The following is a 23762-nucleotide window of genomic DNA, read 5'->3' as shown; positions in this document are numbered from 1 at the left end:
CGGCACGCCAGGCTCCACTCACCCCCGCCCCCGTGCTCCCTCAGCAAGCAATTTGTTCTGGGGGCTCTCGTGTGTGCTAGCTCCCGAGACACCCTTGTGTGTCCATAAGACTCATGTAAAAAACCTTCTGCCTTTACAACCACTTTCATTCCTCCATGCACACAAATGAGGTGGATGAAGGAATCTCCTCTGCCAGGACATTGTATTCTTACAGAAGTACCCAATGCTGTCAGAATACACTGATCAATGGCTGGAGTTGCTGATCAAGAAAAGTCTCCAGATGTCAAGCAGGGACGGCCACACACTGAATAAAATTCAGCTGGTTCCTGCTGAACCGGCCAGATTTTGGTCAGTGTATGGCACGCTTTGGTATTCATCCTAACAAACGACTTATATCTATGTCTATGAGTAGAATAGCAAATTAAAGATGGCAAATGTGGCTTACCTCCATGTGTCTTTCCAGTTCCTGAAGCAGAGTGACATATTTTTCCAGTCTCATGAAGGGTTTGCTGAGGCTTGTGGTCAGCAGTAGAATTCCCGGGCTGGCAGCTCCTTGAGCCTCCATAAACTTCTCCAGTTCATCACTATAAAAAGAACAAGGCAGTTCTCAGTTGAAATTGAATAAAATTTTCTTTATATATGCAACCAGTGCAATTTCATTTCCTAATTTGTAAGGAATAATTTAATTGCTCTCTCAATTTCTATACATCCTTTACCAATATAGACAGAATTTCCACACAGCAAGTGAATAAAATGGGAAAGTTATTGAAGGCAGGAGGTAAAAACCACACCTCATCAATGGTTGCCCTAATTTACTTAAAGCAGGTGATACCCAACAGAAACCTCCGAAAGTGTATGTATATTGAAAACAATTTATTTCTATGCTAGGTTACGGGTTAGAACCCCTGACAGGTTTTTATTGCTGCCTTTGTCCCCACTGGAGGAGAGATTCACCGTTTTCATTTGTCCAGGTGATCATTGTCAGCGGGACAGCAAGTAAGGGAAATCCAAAATAAATCACCAGAACAGATGGTGTGTAAAAATCTTCAAGTCTGGACACATGTCCTGGTGACAGCTGACAGCTGTCAAGAGGGGTATTTGCCTTACTTTGGCGAAACTTCCTCTCACTTCCTGCTGTATCTCTAGGACAGGAAGGAAAGAGAAATCACCTCAATGGGAGAGAGATATAAAAAATAAACTCCTAGGGGCCCTTTTCTACTATGTTCATAACTAAATTAAAAATGTGACTATGTATTACATGGCTGACAGCTTTAGTCAGTGCTGTATGTTTTCTGGACCTTCATCCCACCTCCCTGCTTCACATTGGAGGGATTTTCTCTCTTCTTGTTTTGGCTATGGGTCTGGAAGAGAAGGAGAGTTTTAACCCTCCCTTACTTTATCCAAAAAAGTTTTGCCTTTAGTTACACTTTAATAAAATGTTGTGAAAAGTCTACTGAATTTATTGTGTTAAATAAAGTCAGATAAACGTACATCTGTAAGTTCAAATGTGATAATTAGCTTTTGGAAGAATTATGTTCAATCATGGCTTTTCTTTAGGTCTCCCATGGTAAGATTTCTGTGTTTTGAGATCTGCATGTAAACTGATTATATGAAGTACTTTCTCTACAGGATTATTATTATGTTCAGCGGGTAAAATAAGTATTGAACACGTCACCATTTTTCTCAGTAAATAAACAAACCAAAACAAATAAGTTCAGAAATCAACTTATGTGTAATAAAATGGAACGACACAGGGAAAAAGTACTGGACACATTAAGAAAGGAAGGTGCAAAAAGGCATGGAAAGCCAAGACACCAGTTGAAATCTATCAGTAATTAGAAAGCAATCTTGCCCCTTGTCAGTGCAAACTGAAGGTGTCTCATTACCAAATTGTCACACAAGAAACATCTCAGAGAGCTCTCTCAAGATCTTCTCAACCTTATTGTTGCATAACATACTGATGGCATTGGTTACAGAAGGATTTCTAAACTTCTGAATTTTCCAGTGAGCACTGTTAGGGCCATAATCCAGAAGCGAAAAGAACATCATTTCATCATAAACCGGCCACAACCAGGTGCTCCTCACATGATTTCTGACAAAGGAGTGAAAAAAATTATCAGAATAACATATGTAAGTGTTCTCGATCTCCTTCTGTTCGTGAGACGGCCCTCAAGGTTTTAACTAGATGGTATTATACCCCATCAAGACTACAGGTACTGTTCCCACAAATGTCCCCTTTATGTTTTGGTTCATATATTTTGGGATTGCCCGACCATATCTATTATTTGGTGCAAGATATCTGAGGTAGCTATCTCACTGGTGGGTACCCCGGTACGATTATCTTTACAGACCTGTCTATTGGGGGCTCATATCCCGGGGGTCTCTGATGCCATTATGAGATTGATACATACTATATGTATTGCCACTTTATGGTCTATTGCCTTACAATGGAGGTCCAATTCTGTACCCTTGGCCTCCGTTTACACAGAATTGATGCTGTAATGCTCATGGAACGTATTCATTATACCCTACTGGATAAGATGCACTTATTTGATAAAAAATGGGAGTCATGGAGGGATTATAGACATTTATTGCATAATTAATAACATTCCCAATGAAAGTTGACTGGCATATACTGTTGACAGATGTATCATTCAATCTACCTTATCATCTACATATTTCATGAACTTGCAACCTACTCCTCTCTATTTCTTCTCTTTCTTTCATTAATATACTTTTCTGTATTGTACTTTTCAAAAGTGCCTTGTTTTTGCTGTAAGTATCATTTGAAAATGTACTGTTGTTTTACAGTCTACTTTTGTACAATAAAACCGTTTGTAAACAAAAAAAAAAAAATTATCAGAAGAGCTGTCCAAGAGCCAAGGACCACTTGTGGACAGCTTCAGAAAGACCTGGAATTAGCTGATACAATTGTTTCAAAGAAAACAATAAGTTATGCACTCAACCACCATGGCCTGTATGCACGCTCATCACGCAAAACTCCACTGCTGAAGAAAAAGCATGTTGATGCTCATTTAAAGTTTCTTGCACAACATTTAGACAAGCCTGTGAAATACTGGGAGAGTATAGTCTGGTCAGATGAGAGCGAAAAAGAACTCTTTAGATGTCACAATACACACCATATTTAGAGATCAAATGGCACTGCACATCACCCCAAAAACACTATACCAACAGTGAAGTTTGGAGGTGGGAACATCATGATGTAGAGCTGGTTTTCAGCATATGGTACTGGCAAACTTCATATCATTGAAGGAAGGGTGAATGGAAAAATGTACCAAGACATTCTTGGTAAAAATCTGCTGCTATCTACCAGGATGAAAAGGATAAAAAGGATAAAACAAGGATGGACATTTCAGCAAGCCAATGATCCCAAACACAAAGCCAAGGAAACTCTCAAATGGTTTCAAAGAAATAAAATATAGCTGCTAGAATGGTTAAGCCAATCACCTGACTTGAATCCAATAAAAAATCTATGGAAAGAGCTAAATATCAGAATTCATAGACGAGGCCCATGGAACCTTCAAGATTTGAAGACTGTGTGGAAGAATGGGCATCTTGAAGCGGTCATTATCAACAAAGGATTTTATACAATTCCATTTTATTACACATAAATTAATTTCTGAACTTATGTGTTTTGGTTTCTTTGTATGTATGGATTGCATGGGTTGTTCCCAACACGTGGTAAAATGTCATGTCAATAACACTTTTAGAAATATATTTACTGAGATAAATGGTGACGTGTTCAATACTTATTTTACCTGCTGTGTATTGCAGGATGTATCCGAAGTTGGGGCACGCATGTACAGAATGAATCTCCAAGTTGGGTGGGGACAATCCTCAATATTAAAGTTCTACCAGCTATAATAATCCAATAGGTGACTAAGCTTATCTCTCTCCAGCTATACCTGAAATATTACTTTTGAGTTGCACTGACCCCATTAAGAAAATAGCAGGGACTTTATTACTACTGGAAGTTCACTTTTTTTCCTGGACAGTTTCAGCATTTCACTAATTTTACTTCTTGACTGGAGTGGCTCCTTGTACCATAATTAAAAGAAAAAGCTTTGGTTAAAATAAAAAGAAGGAAATAAGTATGGGGGTTTCCTACGCAAGATTGGTTTTTAAAAGTGCAGGGTCTATGGTTGTCATGCTGACCCTGGTTACTGAGTCACTTACCAAGAACAAGCACGCAGCCAGTGAAATATAAATCTGGGCTCTAGTCTGGGTGCTTGTTCTAGGTCAACGTAGCAACCCCACATCATGCATTACATCTTTAATGATAACCGCTCATTTTCAGTATTCTCGGGTTCACTTTAAGTCACTTGCCTTTGCTGAGTGAGGACATTCACAGCTGAGGGGTGATTCGCACAGTACGCCAAGTATAAACACTTAAATTGATTGAAAAGAGACAGAAAACATCCTCCGACTTTCTGGTGATTTTCTGGCAACCTGTAATCATAAAAACAATATTAACACAATAAAAAATAACAGTAACATGTCAGTCATTATGCACAAATATTTTTTCCTTTATAAACAACTAGGCTTTTATTAAGTAGACAGTAAAATGTTCTCTGCACTTCCTGCACTATAGCCAAAAAAGAGAGTGATATGAAATCCCTCCAATGTGAGGGGAATTCTTCCAATGGGTACAGTTCTGATGACAACCAAGATTTCCTTCTATTCCTGTTCAGGTGCAAACCCAAAACCTGAGACTTCCTATTATTTTCACTCTTGGTGATAACAGTAAACAGAACAAATAGAGAGGGTGTATCTCCTGAATAGGGACACAGGTAGCAATAAAAATCTGACAGGTTTTCTAACCCCCCTCCACTACGTCTAAAATAAAAGAAAAAGTTTTGCGTTTAGTTATACTTTAAATAGCAGAAGACAAAAATGGGTTTGCAAGTAACCCAGATAATTCAATATGGAATTGGATATAATCAACTAAAAGCTGATCAATATGCAATTGCATTAAAAAATCATACCCTGGGAGAAATCATAAAAGTTTGACATGGATATTGAAAATATGACTGATCATGCCAAAAAAAAACGTCTTTTATTTAAAGAAGTACAGCCAAAGCTCTTTTGGCTGTACTTCTGTGGATCACAGGAATGCACTCCTGTGACCCGTTTTCAGCTGACAGTGACCGGAGACCTGCTTTTGGCTTACGTCACAGAGCTGATCTAGGCTGGGGAAGGATCACAACCATATGGTCCGGATCCACCCCAGAGTCTGGAGCGGCACCTTATTCAATCTCTTAGCCAGCTGCTGAGAACCTGAGCCAGCTACTTCCACCCCTTCCACAGCCCAGCGCTCCAGTGAGCGCGGGGAGGGCAGAGCAGACAGCGGTTACTGACAGTCACCACTCTCTGACCACAGCAGCGGTGAGAACTCAACTCAGAGTTCTTAACCTTACAGCCAGTGGGGGACAGATGCAGCATCAGACCAATGCTGCATGTACCTAGGTAAGTATGATTTAAGAAAAAAAAAGGTTTCCTATACTTCTCTTTTAGGGATAATGATAATATGAAGCCATTTCTATCAAATGGTTGTTTGGCTCCTTTTTAAATCATAACAATAACAGAAATCACCCAAATGACCCTGATCAAAAGTTTACATACCCCTGAATAATTTGACTTGGCGCAGACACACACAGGCTAAAATGTCAATTAAAGGTTAATTTCCCACATCGGTTGCTTTTTAAATTGCTCTCTCACATTGATGAACAGAGTAGGCTAGATATTGAGCCATGGGGAGGAGAAAAGAACTTTCAAAAGACCTGCATAATAAGGTAATGGAACTTTATAACAATGGAAAAGGATATAAAAAGATGTCCAAAGCCTGGAATATGCCAGTCAGTACTGTTCAATCACTTAGTAAGAAGAGGAAAATTCAGGGATCTCCTGATACCAAGCCAAGGTCAGGTAGACCAAGAAAGATTTCCGCCACAACTACCAGAAGAATTGTTCGGGATAAAAAGCAAAACCCAAAAGTAACCTCAGGAGAAATACAGGCTGCTTTAGAAAAACACGGTGTTTTAAGGAGCACAATACGATGATACTTGAACAAAAATGAGCTGCGTGGTAGAGTTGGCAGAAAGAAGCCTTTACTGTGCCAATGCCACAAAAAAACGCCTGGTTACAATATGCCAGACAACACCTTGGCACGCCTCACAGCTTCTGGCACACTGTAATCTGGAGTGATGAGACCAAAATAGAGCTTTATGGTCACAACCATAAGCACTATGTTTGGAGAGGGGTCAACAAGGCCTTTAGCAACAAGAATACCAAGAATGTTTTGGGGGGGTGTGAGCTCTAAATGCACGGGGAATCTTGTGAAAATAGATGGCAAGATGAATGCAGCATGTTGTCAGAAAATACTGGTGGACAATTTGCATTCTTCTGCAGGAAAGCTGCACATGGGACGCTTTTGGACTTTCCAGCATGACAATGACCCTGAGCACAAGGCACAGTTTACCTTCCATTGGTTACAGCAGAAAAAGGTGAAGGTTCTAGAGTTGCCATTACAGTCTCCTCCTCAAACGTGTGGTTCATGCAAAACGACCAAAGACTGCATGACCTAGAGGCATTTTGCCAAAGCACATGGGCAGCTACACCATCTGGAAGAATTTAGGGCTTCAAAGACAGTTATTACAAAAGACCACATGCTGTTATTGATGCTAAAGGGGGCAATACAAAGTATTAACAACAATGGGTATGCAGATTTTTGAACAGGGGTCATTTCATTTCTTTACTTGTTGCCATGTTTTGTTTTATGTATTTTTTTTATTGCCATTTTGTTATGGCCTAAAGATGAATATGAATCCTATAAGAAATAAAAGAAATGTGTTTTGTCTACATACTCATGTCTTCTTTAAAAATGGTACATACTGTACAATATATTACCAATTCTCCAAGGGTATGCAAACCTCTGAGCACAACTGTATGCAAAAGAACAAGTGTAATTTCAATTGATATCTTTTGATTTGTTTGGTTTTTTAGATATTTTTATTTGTGATTAAAACAATATAAACTTCCCAGTGATAAAAAAGCTGATTCATTTAAATCTTCAAAGTGCACTAAAGCCCACTATGTTCAAATCAAACATCCCCTTCCAGTTCAACTATATTAACTGCAAGCATTGAAGCCAATTTTAGAGCAGATCTTTACCTGCTTCTGTTCTGTAGATATAAAACAAGCTATTCTAGCACACTTTTTAAAAGTTTTCCATGTAAATCTTTGAGAAGAGGACAGGACAACTAGCATAGCTGCAAGGTACCTACCAAACATGAAACTCCATTGTAGCAAGCCTAACTGCTGGTTCACACCAGATGCAGTTCAGTGCATTTTTATTCCAGATCAAAAACACATGGATGGTATTTAACATGGATTCCAATGGTTCATTCCAGTGCAGACAACAAAAGTAGACCGTGTATTTTTTCTGTATGGAACACATCTGGAATACTGCAAAATGCATCAAAAAAACAACGGATACTATCATGTCCTCAAATGAGAAAAAGAAAAAAAAGAGGAGAAAAAATGCACTGCAATGCATCAAAAACACACTGAAATGCATAAAAAAATGCATCATAAACGTGTACGCAGAAACGCATCCGGAACACAGAAATTGTGGTGTGAACTGGCCCCAAAACACATTACATTGATTCTGTATGCCATTAAACAACTTCTATATCTATGCAGATTTTTTGCAGTAAACCAATTATAGGACATGGGAGGTAATTTTTCAGGGAAATCCTGTCTACAAACTGAATACTGTAGCTATGTGTAGATGGAAGACAAGCCTATTTGTTTGCCAGTTATAGACAATCATAGCTAGCTGCAGGCTGAAAGGGAAATGCATTTAATAACCTTAAAGTATATATATAAAGACGGTTTTATTTACTTTTCTATAGAGTAGGGAAAGGTTAAAACGTCTGTCAGGTTGTTATTGTCTGTGTTCCCATCCTCACTATTTGTCCTGGTGACCACAGAGACAGTGATGGGAAATCCCAACACTCTAGATTTGTCATTAGATCAATGAGTGAGGGCAAATCCATCAATTGGGACAGATAAAAGTTTTCGCTTGTACATGTACTTTATATTACAGCTTACCTTGTTTAACAATAACATGTTCTATCACGGTTTAATGACAGTTTTATTTTACAAAAAACACTCTGTACTATAGCGTAGTTTATTGTTTAACTTTGGAAGCTGCTGAAGAAAAAACAGAATAACTATAAGAGAATTCAAGTTCCTTTACTTCCAGCTTCTAAATAAATCAAGAGCTCTCAGTATCTGCTACCGTTACAATGGGCACACTGATGTTCATCTCATCTATTACTTTCCTGGTTGAGAACAAAGGCATATACGGACAGATCTGTGCCTAGGTGTGCTTGCAGGGGAGCCAGGGTGTTTTTTTTTGCATTTATTTTTTTTAAACGGTGCCTTTTTTACATTTCCAACAATAATTAGACCTTCTTTTCTGATGCAAGATCTACTTTAAGTTACTTGTTACAGAAGTCACATATTGGTTATGGGTACAACACTCATGTCTTGCACCCTTATAGAAAAAGAAAAATAGTGGCATCTAGTGGATAAAGAGATAAACTGCATTGCTGAAGGCTAAAGCTGGCCATACACTAGAATAGAATGGATATTTTTACAATTCTCAGTACATTTAATGACTTGATAAATTTACAAATACTTCAGGAAATTCCATTCATTCCAAATTTGAAAGTGAACAGCAAATTAAACTTTGAACAAAAACCACGTACACTGTAAGAATGTTTGAGAAAAACATTTCCATTCTGCTCTTACCAATTTTCTTGTTACTGTGGTTGAACGCAAAACGTAATTTTGACCCCCCACGAAGGATTAATAATTGAAGTAACGTAAACAAAATATTTCAAACAAATCTCTGCTAGTTTATGGCCAAGTTAAGTTAACCTTTTACATAAATTGACCCACAAAAACAAGGGCCCCCAGTAGTTTAAAATGCATTGTGCCATTTGTAAAAATATTGTTTAAAGATGAATTCCAGGTATAGTATATTTTTACATAGTTACACTGGTCCAGCTTGGGCCAATGTAACTGAGTGTTTACCATACATGGCCAATGCCCCTGGAAGCTGAAAATCACACAGCTACTCCAGTGTTCTCCACTTGCCTCCAGTTTTCATGCTGTGCACTGTGAACACAGGAGGTCAGCCACTCACAAGGTGTAGAGAATGATGCCACTGACCCACCTCATCCAATCAGAGAACACTTTGCATTCATTCAGAAACTGCATTCTCTGAACGGTATGAATGATATATGAATAGTCAACTCATCATTGGAGAAATATGTAGGCTGCTATTTTTTACCACTTCTAAAATGTTACTTGGCTTGCTGCCATGCTAATCTTTTCTAGCTCTAGGGCAATTACCTAGACAATATTGCTTAATAAATAGCTGTGCTGGGGATGGTGACAGCAGTAGAAGGAGTCATTTTAGGTGTGTATGATAATGATATCAGTCAGTCTGATGAAAGCTATATATGGCTTGAATTTTGTCTGATTCCTGTGAATAAGCTGAAATTCAAGTCATGGGTGGGTTCTGTTGGTACAAACTAGCTAAACAAAAGTCAAATGTAAAATCCACTGAGCCAGAAAATGCTTATCCAAATAGTAACTGCATCCAATCAGATGCAGTCACTATTTGGGTATTCAGGCAGCCACAGGTGGCATCTGATTGAATACAATAGCGTGTGATGAAGATTCCTCTATACATACTGTTTAGCGTGGATCAAATGACTTTCTCCCTTTTCATGGGCTGAGCGATGAAAATTTAAATGTGAGTTGCTATCTTATTTATTTATTTAAGATACTTATATAGTGCTGTCAATTTATACAGTGCTTTACACACACACATACATTGTACAATCACATCAGTCTCTAACCCTCAAGGGGCATACAAACAAAGGTCCCTTACATTCATACATACTAGGGCCAATTTAGACAGGACCAATTAACCTACCAGCATGCCTTTGGAGTGTGGAAGGAAACCGGACTACCCAGAGGAAACCCATGCATGCACAGGGAGAACATGCAAACTCCAGCCAGGTGGTGCCATGGTTGGGATTCGAATGACCCTAGTACTGCCAGGCGGAAGTGCTAACCATTTAGCCACTGTGCTGCCCCTATCTTAAGTTGAAATCAAGTTCGCACTACTGTTTTGCCTAAATACAACCCATACTGATAACACTCAGGCAACATTTACACAAAGACAATATTTCAAAACTCTTACTTTGCACATTCTTCGAGTGCCTGGCAGAGTGTCTGCTGAAATGTGTAGATCTCCTCAAAATTTCCCAGCAATAATGTGATATCCGCAACACTTAACCTGAAAAAAACACAACAAAATGAGCCTTTAAGGAGTCTTCACACTAGGGTTGGGATGAAATATCACAGGTTCCTGCTGGTTGCTGGTCACTATGCTTGGTATTTGATAGATAGGTTAAAGTGGAACTAAAGTGCAAAAAAAAAAAAAAAAGTTTATTGCAGAAGAGACATGCTATATCTTTTCTGTAATAAAACCAATTCAACTGCCTGTTCATAATCATTTTTAGAATGTAAACTGAGCAGCGTATGTGCAGCTCAGTGTATATTCTTGGCTGGGGAATGAATGAACTGCCATGCGCATACACAGGAGCTGCATCATTCCCGGATAGTAATCCAGGCATCCAAAGACCTGGCATCGGCAAAGGACATCACAGACATTGCAGCACTGGAGCAAAGGTATTTGCGCAGTTTAGTTTTGCATCAAAAGACACAGACAAACAAATAAGATTCCCCTCATCAGTATTAAAGGAGAAGTAGGGCCAAAGCTCTTTTGGCCCTACATCTCCTGGGGATCACAGGAGTGCACTTCATTCCTGTGACCCATTTTCAGCTGACAGTGGGCTAAAGTCTGCTGTCGGCTGATATCACTCTGGAGAGATCCCGACTTTAATGTCAGGATCCACCCAGAGGCATGGACTAGCAGCTGGCTCAGCCTTTCCAAGCCGCTGAGAGCCTAAGCCAGCCGCTCCCACCCCCTCCACAGCCTGACGCTCCAGTGAGCGCTGCATGGGCAGGTCAGAGAGCTCTGATCACCCAGTTCTCAGTCTCACTTCAGATCTGTCTTAGAGGTGGTGATAAAAAAAAACAGAATTGGAAAGAAAAAAAAAATATTTTTGTTTGAGTTAGGTTTTAATAAAATCATATACATAATGTTAATAACCTGTCATAAGAGAAAACACAGGGCTGCCATTGCTGATCTTGGAAAATGCAGGTTGCCTGCATCTATTGTTGGCTCAGGACTTTAGTACTTTCAGTCTTTGAACCAGAAAAAAAGTGTGCAGATCAAGCAAGTCAGAGAAAAAAAAGTCTTTATTAGTGGCTAAAAGTATCAAAGTATAAAAGTCAGCATGCAGGAAGGCAATTAGAAATTAGCAGTGGCCATCCCTAGGCTTCTTTCACAACAAGTTCATGCTACTTACTTGTCGCATGACTGAAGAGGTCTGAGGTAAGTTGATATAAGTAACTGAAGTTCTTTAGCATAGCTTCGCTCTGTTTCCAGAATATTCTGTAATACCTTTCATAGAGAACAAAAAAAAAAAAAAACATTAGGAAAAGCAGTTATAGAATGTCCAACTTGTTCCAATAATACATAAGTGCTTATAAAAAATATGACTGCAATTAGGGTAGCAAAGTCAACACAGTGGTTAGCCCTCTTGCTTGCCATTCTTGGTACAAATCTCAACCAAGCCACTTGGATACTCTGGTTTCCTCCTATGTATGTGAGATAGACTGTAAGCTTCTTGAGGACAGGGACTGATGTGAATGTACAGTATGAAAAAGTGAATTGTTGACACTATGGGGTTTATTTACTAAAGCTGGAGAGTCCAAAATCAGACTCCCTTCTGCATAGAAACCAATCAGCTTCCACGTTTCATTGCCAAAGCTTCATTGAACAAGCTGAGGTTAGAAGCTGATTGGTTTCTATGCAGAAGGGAGTCTGATTTTGGACTCTCCAGCTTTAGTAAATAAACCCCTATGTACGTTCATTTAATAAATACATTACACAAATAATATTGCCTTAAAAGCCTGAAAATTGGCTTCATCACTGAATATAATGTCTTAGCTATATAACTGGGACGGAGCAATCAGTAAATTCGACAGTAAAAAAGTGAATTTTCATTTTTGTCATTATATTAACAAGCATTAATGGACATCACCACCTTTTGCATGCAATTGTGATAACTATATCCCATGACACTGTGCTTTTGCTCTATGGTAAAAGACCACTGCTTGGAATATTCATGTTTAACCATCTCCATGCTATGTATGATTGAAAATTGACACGGTGTTCTAATAGTCTTTAAACTTGTATATATTTTTGGTGATTGATTCTCATCTCCTTTTGCCTTTAGTACTCAAAGAATCAATTATCTTTTATGACTTAGGCCAGTGTCTATGGCTGGTCTGGCTTTTTTACAATCTCCCCTTCCATTCAAGCATCTTTTATCAATTCCTGATTAATAAATTGACAAATTCTTCCCTGCCCCGTCTCCATCATGGCAGCATCATGTTGTGGAGATGCTTTTCTTCAGCAGAGACAGGGAAGCTGGTCAGAGTTGATGGGAAGATGGATGTAGACAAATACAGGGCAATCTTAGAAGAAAACCTGTTAAAGAGTCTGCAAAAGACTTGAGACAGTCCTCCTTCCAGCAGGACAATGACGCTAAACATACAGCTAGAGCTACAATGGAATGGTTTAGATCAAAGCATATTCATGTTAGAATGACCCAGTCAAAGACCAGATCTAAATCCAATTGAGAATTTGTGGCAAGACTTGAAATTGCTGTTCACAAATGCTCTCCAACTAATCTGACAGAGCTTGAGCTATTTTGCAAAGAAGAATGGGCAAAAATGTCACTCTCTAGATGTGCAAAGCTGATAGAGACATACCCAAAAAGACTTTCAGCTGTAATTGCAGCAAAAGAGGGTCCTACAAAGTATTGACTCGGGGGGCTGAATACAAATGCACGCCACACCTTTTCAGATATTTATTTGTAAAGAATGTGGAAAACCATTTATCATGTGCCACTTTGTGTTGGTCTATCACATAAAATCCCAATAAATACATGTTTTTGGTTGTAACATGACAAAATGTGGAACATTTCAAGGGGTATGAATACTTTTCAAGGCACTGTAAATCTGAATATAAGTTGTTTCATTACCTAAAATGTAAACTGCTGGCACACTTTCAGATACGCATGCTGGCAAATAAGAGGTAAAAATAGAAAAAGGCACCAAAGTAGATCATTTGCTATGAGAAATGCTGTGCTATGAGTTTCAGTGATAGCCTAGGTGGTCCTGTTACACAGGCAGTACACACTCCCGTCCATCTGCACATGGCGGGCTCCCACTTATAGCACACTGCTGAAAGTACAGCAAAAGGAAGCTGCAACCTCTTAAATTCACAGGCACAATTACTAAAATTGGCAACAGGCTATAGAGGTTGATCTGCTTGTCCTGAAAATTATTTTCAAAGAGAAGCAGAAGACTCCATGAACCTGTAAAGCTCTGTTTTGCCAAGTTTATATGAATGAGGAGGAGTAGGGGGGAGGACAACAAGACCAGCACCAACTTATCGGGGGCCAACAAATTACATTTATTATAGTACATTTATTGATCCACAGGTATTAAGTCATATGTTTTTAGAATATACAAGATATTTGAAGAAAAAGCACATTTTCTTGGTACTCTGGACCTGCCCAAATAGTAATTTGGGAGGTCCTGTAGTTTTACTTTAATTGCTTGATGATTTGTATCATCCTGAATATTCTGCTTTTCTAGGAGTACGGCAAAAAATAGGCAAAAGTTAAAGCTTTACTACATTTAAAGCTGACGTTTACTTTATTTTTGTTTTTTGGAGGGGGGGGGAGATACAGCAGCAAATATGTTATGTACTGTAGCATGTACCCTAATACCTAGCAGGCAGCTGCTTCGGGTAAAAACTCTCCCTGCAGTGTCATCAGACATTGCCCTGAACAAAATGTTTTTAGGGAAGAGACCCAGGTACTTTAACTGAAAGTATAGCTTTATTGAAACCACACTGTAATAGAACACCATGGAAATACATTTACAAAAGTTGAACTACGTCTCCACCCGTCACCATTAAAAACACGACAATGTTGTCACTTTAAAAATTAGGGAACCCAGGTTAGATGTTAAGAGTACACGATATCATGCACCCAAAATTGCTATATGCAGAAACTCTAAACCTTCACTTCAAGGAGCATATGACCCATTCAGTGCGAGCATCTAGCAGTATAAGGAGGTAGAGTCAGGATATAGCATAAGGGATAACAAATTGTTGGTAATAAAAGCGAAGGCTCGGGAAAATGAATAAACATATAGCCATATAGACATTAAGGCATGTTTAGAAACAGCAAACCTCAACTATGTTAGCAACATTAATGAATTCGCAAAATTCTAATGAAAATGAAAAGCATAACAACAAAAATCCAGCTGCCTTCATATATGCTGTGCAGAGAATAGTAGATAATACAAAAAAAGTTAACTCACAGTGCAGTCAAGTGCATCCGTGTCTTAGTGACAACAAATTGGACAGTAAAAGACAGTAATGGTGACAGGTGGAGACAGTTTAATTTTTGTAAATGTATTTCCATGGTGTTCTATTACAGTGTAGTTTCAATAAAGCTATACTTTCAGTTAAACTACCTGGGTCACCTAGTAGTACCTTCTTTTCTTTAGGGGCTCTTCCCTGAAAACATTTTTATAGTGCATCCCCTTGGGTACTGTGAACCGCGCCTAACTGGTGAGTTAGTGAACTGACCAATAATTTTCTCCTGTATATGGCGTTACTGTATTTTTTGTTATACAGTTCCCCCTTTTTATCCTTTATGGTAGACATTACCCTGAACAACTGTCTTGCGAGGCTGTGGGAGTTAGCATCAACCACAGCTACTGAGAAAACTTGCTCTATTCGCTCCCCCCTTTCAGTCCTCTCAACAACTATTGCTTGTGTGACTATTCTCCCACAATGCATTGCATTCTGTGAATGGGTGGTGGAGATCCTATGATCTACCTGCTCCTCCACTCACAAAATGCAATGCATTGTTGAAAAATATTAGTACAGACAATACAGATGGTGGACAGGGCAGAAAGGGTTGGACAGGCAATGAATGGTGTTAACTTTCCCAGCTGCCAAAGGCAGCATCTAGAGCCTATGACAGAGAAAGTACAACTGTATGCAGGTGATGGGATATACACCATTACACATAATGTATCTGGTGCTGCATCCCCCAAAAATCTAAGTATTAGCTTTTTCTGCTGTTAACACTCACCCTGGGTAGTACAGCCCTTTAATAATACATACAAGTTCATTTTTGAGTGGAGATGTTGCATTACTAATGTTCACTGGAGGATGCACACTGCTGGCAAAAAGAAAATCACAACCACCTGAAAAGAAACCAGGTTTCTTGAATGCAAGGCCCTTCAACATCTACAGCAATTGTTTAATGAAAAAAAAGATTTTTGGTGGAAGAAAGGAAATCTCAACATTCAGAACCAATTTACTTATTTCTGCAATGTGTTCTCTGATAGCTCCTCAGACTGATGGTAGGGACTATTGGAAGGTGAAGGGAATTTGGACAAGAAGCAGTATAAAAAGATGGATGTGACATCTGACAATATAAACATAAAACAAGCAAGAAACAGAACTCCAGCCACCAGACAGATTACATGTATGCTAAATCATTATTCATTCCTCTCTAATAAGGATAATCTTTAGATAGGACTTATTTGCTTACCACAGTGTAATAGTTTTTGGTTAGCTGTGCGCTGTCACTCCCTCTCAGTGCTTTTGGGGAAAGTGGTTTATCTACAAAATAAAGTAAAAACATATCGTCACTAAGAAAAAAGGAACTGCTTCATAATTCTAGACATCGACTTCTCTTATCCATTGATAGGAGGCACAAAATGCCTAAACATTACAGCAACAATAGGAAAATGACCATTCAATCTTACCACATGATATCATGGTTGTAATTAAAACACAGTAATCAAAAACTATACATTGACAGTGGAGTGCTAGCTGCTTGTCCAGGGGACACTCAGGGCTGACTGTTTAGTGGAACTGCAGCAACAAGGGATTGTGGAAAACAACAATCATGATCATTTAGAAGCTGTTTTGCCCTTCTGGATAGAAAGCAAAATGCCAAATGTGGCAACGCTATAGCCAATTTAAAGGGCTAGCCTCCATGCACAAGTGGAATATACTGATATAGATATATATATAGTGTGTTTGATCAGTTGTATCTGCCCAATCCTTTCCAAATGGTACCCTCATGTGCTCGCTGATTAGGGGTGCCAGGCCTTACATGGAATCCTCCTCCTCTTCCCTTCAGTTGTGGCATTATCTGTTGATCTATCCACCCTCAGTCAATCAAAACAAAGCCTTCTATTCATCTTAAAATAACAAAACTTTCTGTGAATGGCTGAGAAGCATTTAGCCCAACTCAATTTTTTTCCTGGAGGGGATGGGAACTCCCTGTTCAGCTGTTGGAACACAGTGCTCTAAACTCTGTGTAGCTGATGCTACATAAAGTTTATACAGTGCTCACACATTTGTGAAGGAATTTTTTTTTTTGACCAACTTGAGCTAAACAAACTATTTTAAAGTGAAAGAAAGCAGCAGTTCATCGTTAAGTGCTGACTGGACAGCTGGGACTTACGGATTCATTTTCCTAGAGTTGCAGAGTACAACTAGAACAGGTAAGCATCACACACTAAGTGCCCATTCACATATATGTGGATTGGATGCAGTTTGAACCGCATCCAACCACATGACCTGTGAAAAAACATTGCTTCCTATGTTTGCCTGTTTACATATGTCCGGTATACAGCCAGTGCAGATTCAGTGTGGTTTAAAAAAGTCATGTCCGATTTCTGAGCGGTGCGGTTCAGTTCAGGTGTGGATTACAGGCTATTGATTTCTAAGGGAACCATTTCTAAACTGCATATGTGAGAACAAGATAAAATCCTGAGCTAATCCTGTCCTGAACCTGACGTAAACCTGAGCTTCAATCCGCACTGCACATGTGTAAATCAGCTCTAGGAGAATCAGATGTAGAAACAATGACAAAATGTATATTTCACTTAGTGGTAATATTAGCATTTATTTCCTAGAAATCAGTAATTGAACCACTTAGGAATCAAACTGCAGTGAAAAACCTCAGGGAATTAAACAAAAATACAGACTACCCTTGAAAAAGAAAAATATAAATGTTATTAGAGATGAATCAACTGATGTATGAATAGTACAAACTCAACAAATCCCATCAGACAATCAGGATTAATAACTCTTAAAACCAGATAAGGTCAGATTATTTACAGATAATCAGGTGAATGTCAAACAGATAGGATTTGCAGATTTGAGATACAAACACATTTTACAAATTTTGTTTCATTCATCTCTTGGGCAAGTGCTCTCATTTTAGCACAAATTTTGCTTTTTTAGCCCCATTCTCTTATTTTTTTATCTTTTGCTTTGCGGTATTTTACAATCTTCATAACAGCATTGTCTAAACTGCTATTGTACATCATTGTGCAGGGACTTCACTAACTACTAATGACTTAATAGTGGATCAGACCACAGTTCGGATCTCTCTATGGGACCTGACAGATATAGTTTATTGACAACTGGTAGATTAGAAAATATATGTTAGATTTGAATCTGTTGTGCAGTACGAAGGGGTCCATTTATAAAAAAAAAAAAAAAACAGCCATTGCGAATATTTCCCATAATGTGTCTAATATGTTTATTTCCTATAACCATCAACTCCATCTAGCGGTCATAATGTGGTATGTTCCTGATTGGGGTATTTCAGGAAAATAAAGCATTATGGGCACAAGATGGAGCTGACGAACATTGAAAATAGACAATATATGACTCAAGCGGAAATAGGAGAGCAAGTAGTTAAAAAGATCTATCTAGAGTCTAAATCAGACTTTTTCAACCACGGTGCTCAGGCACCCTGGGGTGCCTTGAAGTGTCTTCAGGGGTGCTTTGGCACAATGCCTAAAAGTTGCCAAACGTGTATAACAGCCAGCAGGTGGATCAAGCCTGCCTTTTAGTTACACAGCTTTTCTTTGTGCACCATTACAACCTTCTAGCCTCAAGTGTCCTAACAACCAATGGAGTCATCAGTTGATAAAGATGATGTTGGGCGCCTGCACAGCATCCTTGTTTTTCCCTCCCTCCCCTGCCTCTCTCTGTCAATACTGGGGCCACATTAGCTGAATGAGGGAGAGAAATTGAGGGATAAGTGAAACATTGGAATGCTAGTCAGTACCAGGGTGCAAAGGTGTGTTGGCTTTGGAAGAATAACTCACCTCTGAGGTTAGGTGTCCTACATGTGTGAATGTTGCTGCATTATATAATTATTAGTTTAGTGTTTTACATTTTATAATGGGGTGCCTCAAGATTGTGCAGAATTTTAAATTGTGCCTTAACCACCTCCCGTCCGGCCGTTGTATATAAACGGCGGGACGGTGGCAGTGCAGGGTGCGGGTGGCTGTTTATAAACGGCCTCCCCGCACCCTGCTTGTGTGCGCTCCCTGGGAGAGCGCAGCACCTCAATACGGTGCCCGCTGTGTCCTCCGGACACAGTGGAACACCGATCGTCGGACAGAACCTCTGTACGAGGTCCCGATCATGTGATCATTGATTGGTCAATCAGTGATCACATGCAGAGTAGTAAGCAATGATGTCATTTGTGACATCATTGCTTACTACGTGTAAAATCTGTGAATGATCACAGAGGTCACATGGTACAAGGCTATTCACAACAGCCTTGTACCATGTGAAAAGCTGTGACCAATCACAGCTCTCACAGTATTTCTCAATGGCTGCAAGAATGCAGCTAGAGAGAAGGAGAAATGATTGCGTTTACATCGTGTAAAAGCAATCAGTGTAAAAAAAAAAAAATCTTCATCATCCCCCACAAGTAGTACAGTGTCACCATGGTGACACTGTACTGCTAGGATGACAGTATATAAAAAAAAAAAAAAAAAAGTTTAAAAATTGTAATTGTTGGTTATAAACTAATTTGGGTTATTTTCTTTTACTAAAAATATAACGGAATACATTTTGGCCAAGATTTATGATGAAATACTATTTATTTGTAAAATTTTATAAGAAAAACACTTTTTTTTCAAAATTTTTGGACATTTTAATTTACATGGCAAAAAAAATAAAAATCCCAGTGGTGAATAAATAACACCAAAATAAAGCTTTGTCTCAAAAAAATGCTAAAAAATTCATATGGGTACAGTGTTGCATGACCGCGCAATTGTCATTCAAAGTGTGATAGCACTGAAAGCTGAAAATTGGCCTGGACAGGAAGGGGGTAAAAGTGTCCGGACTGGAAGTGGTTAACTGAAAAAAATTGAGAAACACTGGTCTAACTCCTCCAAAAGCAGCACAAATCAAACATAATTCCTGCAGTAATCACACACAAATCTAAACAAGACATTCAATCTATATTGCCAGCAGCATGTTGCTTCTGAGCTGTGTTGCTTCAATGTTGCAACATGCAGCTGGCAATACAGAATGAGGGTGTTGGTTCATTTTTATGCATGTCATTGATTTCTTTTGTGGTTATTTTTGCACAAAGGATTTGTGTGTGAGCGCTGCAGGAATTGTTTATAATGATCATTGGAAATAATCATTCTGGACATATTCTATTTTGGAGGACCAGAGTCTGTTCCTGCTTGGCTCTTGCTTTCTGAACGTCAACAGGGATTATTACTTTCTCTGAAATATTATCATTATATCATTTATATATTTGAGAGCATTTCAATTCATATTTCTAAGTTATGTTTTTATGAGCTAAGATGGTGCTGCCTATTGATTTTCTAGTTTACCAATGTTCAATAAATGTATATTATTTTCAGTAGTGCAGCAATTATTCATGAGATGAAATCTATTTTATTTTAACATATATTTTGGTTAGGTAGGAAGCAAAGCATAGCGTGGAAGCTCTCTAGGGATAGATACAATTTAAAAAGGAGGATTGCTTTCCAATACTGAGAGAAATACAGTATGTGGACTGGCATTTGCTGATCTCTCATTTAGAGAACGCAAATTGCTTGGCTGCTCCGACAGCGTCAACATTTTCTAAGGCACTAACCAAAGTGTAAAGGATGTATAAAAGGAGTAAAAGTCACATTTTCAAGAAAAAAAAACATATTTTCAAAACAATTCTGTGATCTTACCATTCAGTTTGAATTCTTTAACATAGTTACTGGGGAACCAGCCCGTCTTGCCATTTAGTGTACCTTCCCACCAGCCCCCCTCTTCCACTCTGGAGACATAGATGGTGTCACCTTTACAAAAAGATAGCTCGTCTTCATTCTGTTGCTTGAAATTAAACTTTGCTTTCACAATTAGACTGCTGCCATTACCGGTCATGTCCTTTCAAGAATGAAAAAAAAAAATCTTAATGCAACATGACTAGATTAGAACAGTACAAACAAATCTTTATTTTAAATATCTGAAGGCTTAGGCATTCTTAGTGACATAGTTAGCTCCAGGTGGTGAATGATTACTTTTCTATTGGGTCCCTTTCACACAAGGCAGACTTTGCTGTCCACTGATCCCCTGCTGATCAGAGCAGGGCAGGCGGATGTGAGGTCCATGTCCACTCAGTTTATGCAGAGTGGACATGGACAAAATCCACTTTGCTCTATGGGCGGCCATCCAATCTGTTTCGCCTAAACGGAAAAGGACGGATCCCCTTCTGTTTTTTTTTTTATCAGATTGAAGGTAGGCAGGTGTAAACGGACACAAGTCTGTTTACACCTGGCAGTCTATAGCGGTGAATGGATCATCCGATCAGGTTCGCCTGAAAAACTGACAGGTGGACCTCATTGGACCCTTTGTGTGAAAGGAGCTTTAAACTGTTCTTCTCAAACGCAGCTGTTATCTATGGTATATTCTAGTGCTTGTATAGTTACTTTATGAGCACAGTTCACATCAGCAGGCGTATGTTATTGTGCATATAAATACGCATGTTGGTGGCATGCGAGTGCATCATGCACCTGCCCTGCAATGCATTGCAACACCACATCACAGCATCTACTTTTTTTCTTTTTTAAATGAGTTCTATGGTCACACTTCCTTTTTAGAATATCAGCACTGTAAGAGCATTACAAACAATAGTTATCATTGACTATCCAGTTATCTCCTTGTATGCGAGTGCTGTCTGTCTGCTGGCCATCTCTTTCCACAACACCCTGGTTTACCTGCTTGCTTTGCAGCTTCTTCTCTGCTGTTTACTTTCACTTTTTGAGGAATACATATCCCACGGCACCTTGTGCCTGCAACCAGTGATTCCTGTACTGATTCCACCTCCTGAAATGCCTCCTCTCAGCACCTCTGTAGATCAGAAGGCAGGCTCTATGAAATGTGCCTACTCACAGGGCATAGTGACTACTTGTCATAGAATTTATTATTATTATACAGTATTTATATAGCGCCAATAGTTCGCTCAGCGCTGTACATTCATTTAGAGAGAAATAAATGTTTGAGGATCTTCACAAATTTACAAACTTCAGGATCGTTCAGATTACTAGGAATAGGCTAGAAATAAATCAAATACAAAGTATAAATTATTATATAAATTTAAATTATGACCATAGATACGCTTTAAATAACCCCTCTGAGTGTAAACCTTCAAAAATTGATCTAGAAATTCTATGAACATATCTCAATAAAAAAATATATCATGTTGTGCAACGAAAAGTACATTCATAATCTACAGTCATAATCTGTCCCTCACTAGATCTACATGTGCCCTTAAACAATACTGACCACCTACTACTATTATTTATTACAGGTACTTATATAGCGCCGTCAATTTACGCAGCGCTTTACATGTATATATGTTGTACATTCACATCAGTCCCTAACCCTCAAGGGCGTACAATCTAAAGGTCCCTAACTCATATTCATACATACACATACTAGGGCCAATTTAGACAGGAGCCAATTAACCTACCAGCATGTCTTTGGAGTGTGGGAGGAAACCAGAGTACCCGGAGGAAACCTACGAAGGCACAGCAGCAGGCGTGAGGTGCCATAGATGGGATTCCAGCTATTAAGATCAAATCTACATGAAGACTTCCCCTAAGGTTTTTGCCTCAAATATCCACTTTGATAACTTTTTAAAACTGGTATGCCTTCAGTATTACTGAGACTTCTCTGCCCCTCAAAATTGCCCTCCTCTAGGATCTTTCTTATGGAGTAACATGATGTATCTAGGAGTTGCATGATGTTCTCTGAGCCTTAGACATCACATTGTGCAGGCCAACATACAGCAGACCCCATGAGCACTGCAACATGTACACTACCTCATAGCATCACATGGGATAAAATCTTTAAAGGAGATCTTCACCCTTAAAAATAATTTTGCTTCTGCCCATCACGCCTGCCCTACTCTACACAAATATTGCACTATTTTGTCTACTAACTTTTTTTTTTAAATGGAGCAGTTTCAGTCCTCCAACCTAAGGGCCTAAGTTGAATGACATCAGTGCCCCTGGTGCCTCCTGGGATATTTGATGTGCATATCCTAGGAGGCACTGGGAGCACTACAGTCATTCTGTTTAGTAAAGGGGGGGCCTAATGGAAGATCATGAGGTGGTGCCTGAACCTGGAAGAGCAGTCAGCCTCCCAATGACATCCTAGGACAAGATGGCAGTGCGGGGCCCAAGCAAATGCTGTAGAGAAGAGGATCCCAGCAGGACAACACTGGATCCACTGGGTGGGTGAGTATCTTTACAGTGCAGCATCAAGTAAACAAAGGAAAAAAAGACATTAAGAGGGGAGGATGAAGTTACTCTTTAACCGCTTCCTGACCACCCTATAGCAGAAATACTGCTACAGGGCAGCACGGGTGCGCAAAATCACGTATATATACGTGATTTGGGATTTCCAGGTAGGGGGAGCGCACATGCCCTACCTGCATCGACATTCGCAGTCGTGGCTGTCAATCACCGAGTCCTGGAAAGTGATTACTCGCTGGCATCCGGTGATTACCGAGGATCTCCAATGGGGAGAAGAAATGTTTTGTTTACTAACAGGCAGGCACACTGCTTTCGATGGCTGTGCACAGCCATCCAAAGCAGTGTGCTTACAGTGAAGCACACATACACCGCCCCCCTAGTAAAACCTACCCAGCACAGTTAACCCTTAGATCGCCCCTCATGTTAACCCCTTCCTGCCCCGTGCCATTAGTACAGCATCAGTGCTTTTTTTTTTAGTACTGATCACTGCATTGGTGTCTATGGGGATGTTACTGACACCAAGTCAATTCCCCCCAACGTCAGAATGTCTGCCGCAGTCCCACTGTGAGTCACTGATCACCGCCATTACTAGTAAACATGTAAAAATAAATCCCAGTATATATACCGCCATTTGTGAATGCTATAAATTCCACGTAAAAAAATTAATTTACACGTATTGGGTTTTTTTTTGTAGCAGAATACATTTTGGCCAAAATTGTATTTTTTACATTTTTTTACTGGATATGCTTAATAGCAAAAAGTCAAAAATATTGTCAGTCTTTTTTTTTTCTATAGCACTAAAAATTAAAAATGCACAGGCGATCAAATACCACCAAAAGAAAGCT

The 23762-nt window shown here is 39.2% G+C and overlaps 1 protein-coding gene across 2 annotated transcripts in view; it reads right to left on the bottom strand.

The window, feature by feature from the left end:
- Positions 1-20542, bottom strand: part of ARHGEF6 (Rac/Cdc42 guanine nucleotide exchange factor 6) — a 113253-nt gene extending 92711 nt beyond the window's left edge. For both annotated transcript variants that reach the window (XM_089661403.1, XM_089661404.1), the window contains exons 1-6: positions 20347-20542; positions 15879-15949; positions 11538-11632; positions 10304-10399; positions 4348-4470; positions 446-584 (exon numbers count right to left, since the gene is read on the bottom strand). In XM_089661403.1, the coding sequence (XP_089517529.1) occupies positions 446-584; positions 4348-4470; positions 10304-10399; positions 11538-11632; positions 15879-15949; positions 20347-20542 (720 nt within the window). The remainder of the gene's footprint in view (positions 1-445; positions 585-4347; positions 4471-10303; positions 10400-11537; positions 11633-15878; positions 15950-20346) is intronic.
- Between the last annotated feature and the right edge of the window lie 3220 nt (positions 20543-23762).

The sequence above is a fragment of the Staurois parvus genome, unplaced genomic scaffold, assembly GCF_062004578.1.
Source record: "Staurois parvus isolate SC_StPar_1 unplaced genomic scaffold, SC_StPar_1.0 ptg001333l, whole genome shotgun sequence".
NCBI lineage: Eukaryota > Metazoa > Chordata > Amphibia > Anura > Ranidae > Staurois > Staurois parvus.
The sequence above is the reverse complement of the archived record's forward strand: the minus strand, read 5'-3'. Positions and strand labels throughout refer to the sequence as shown.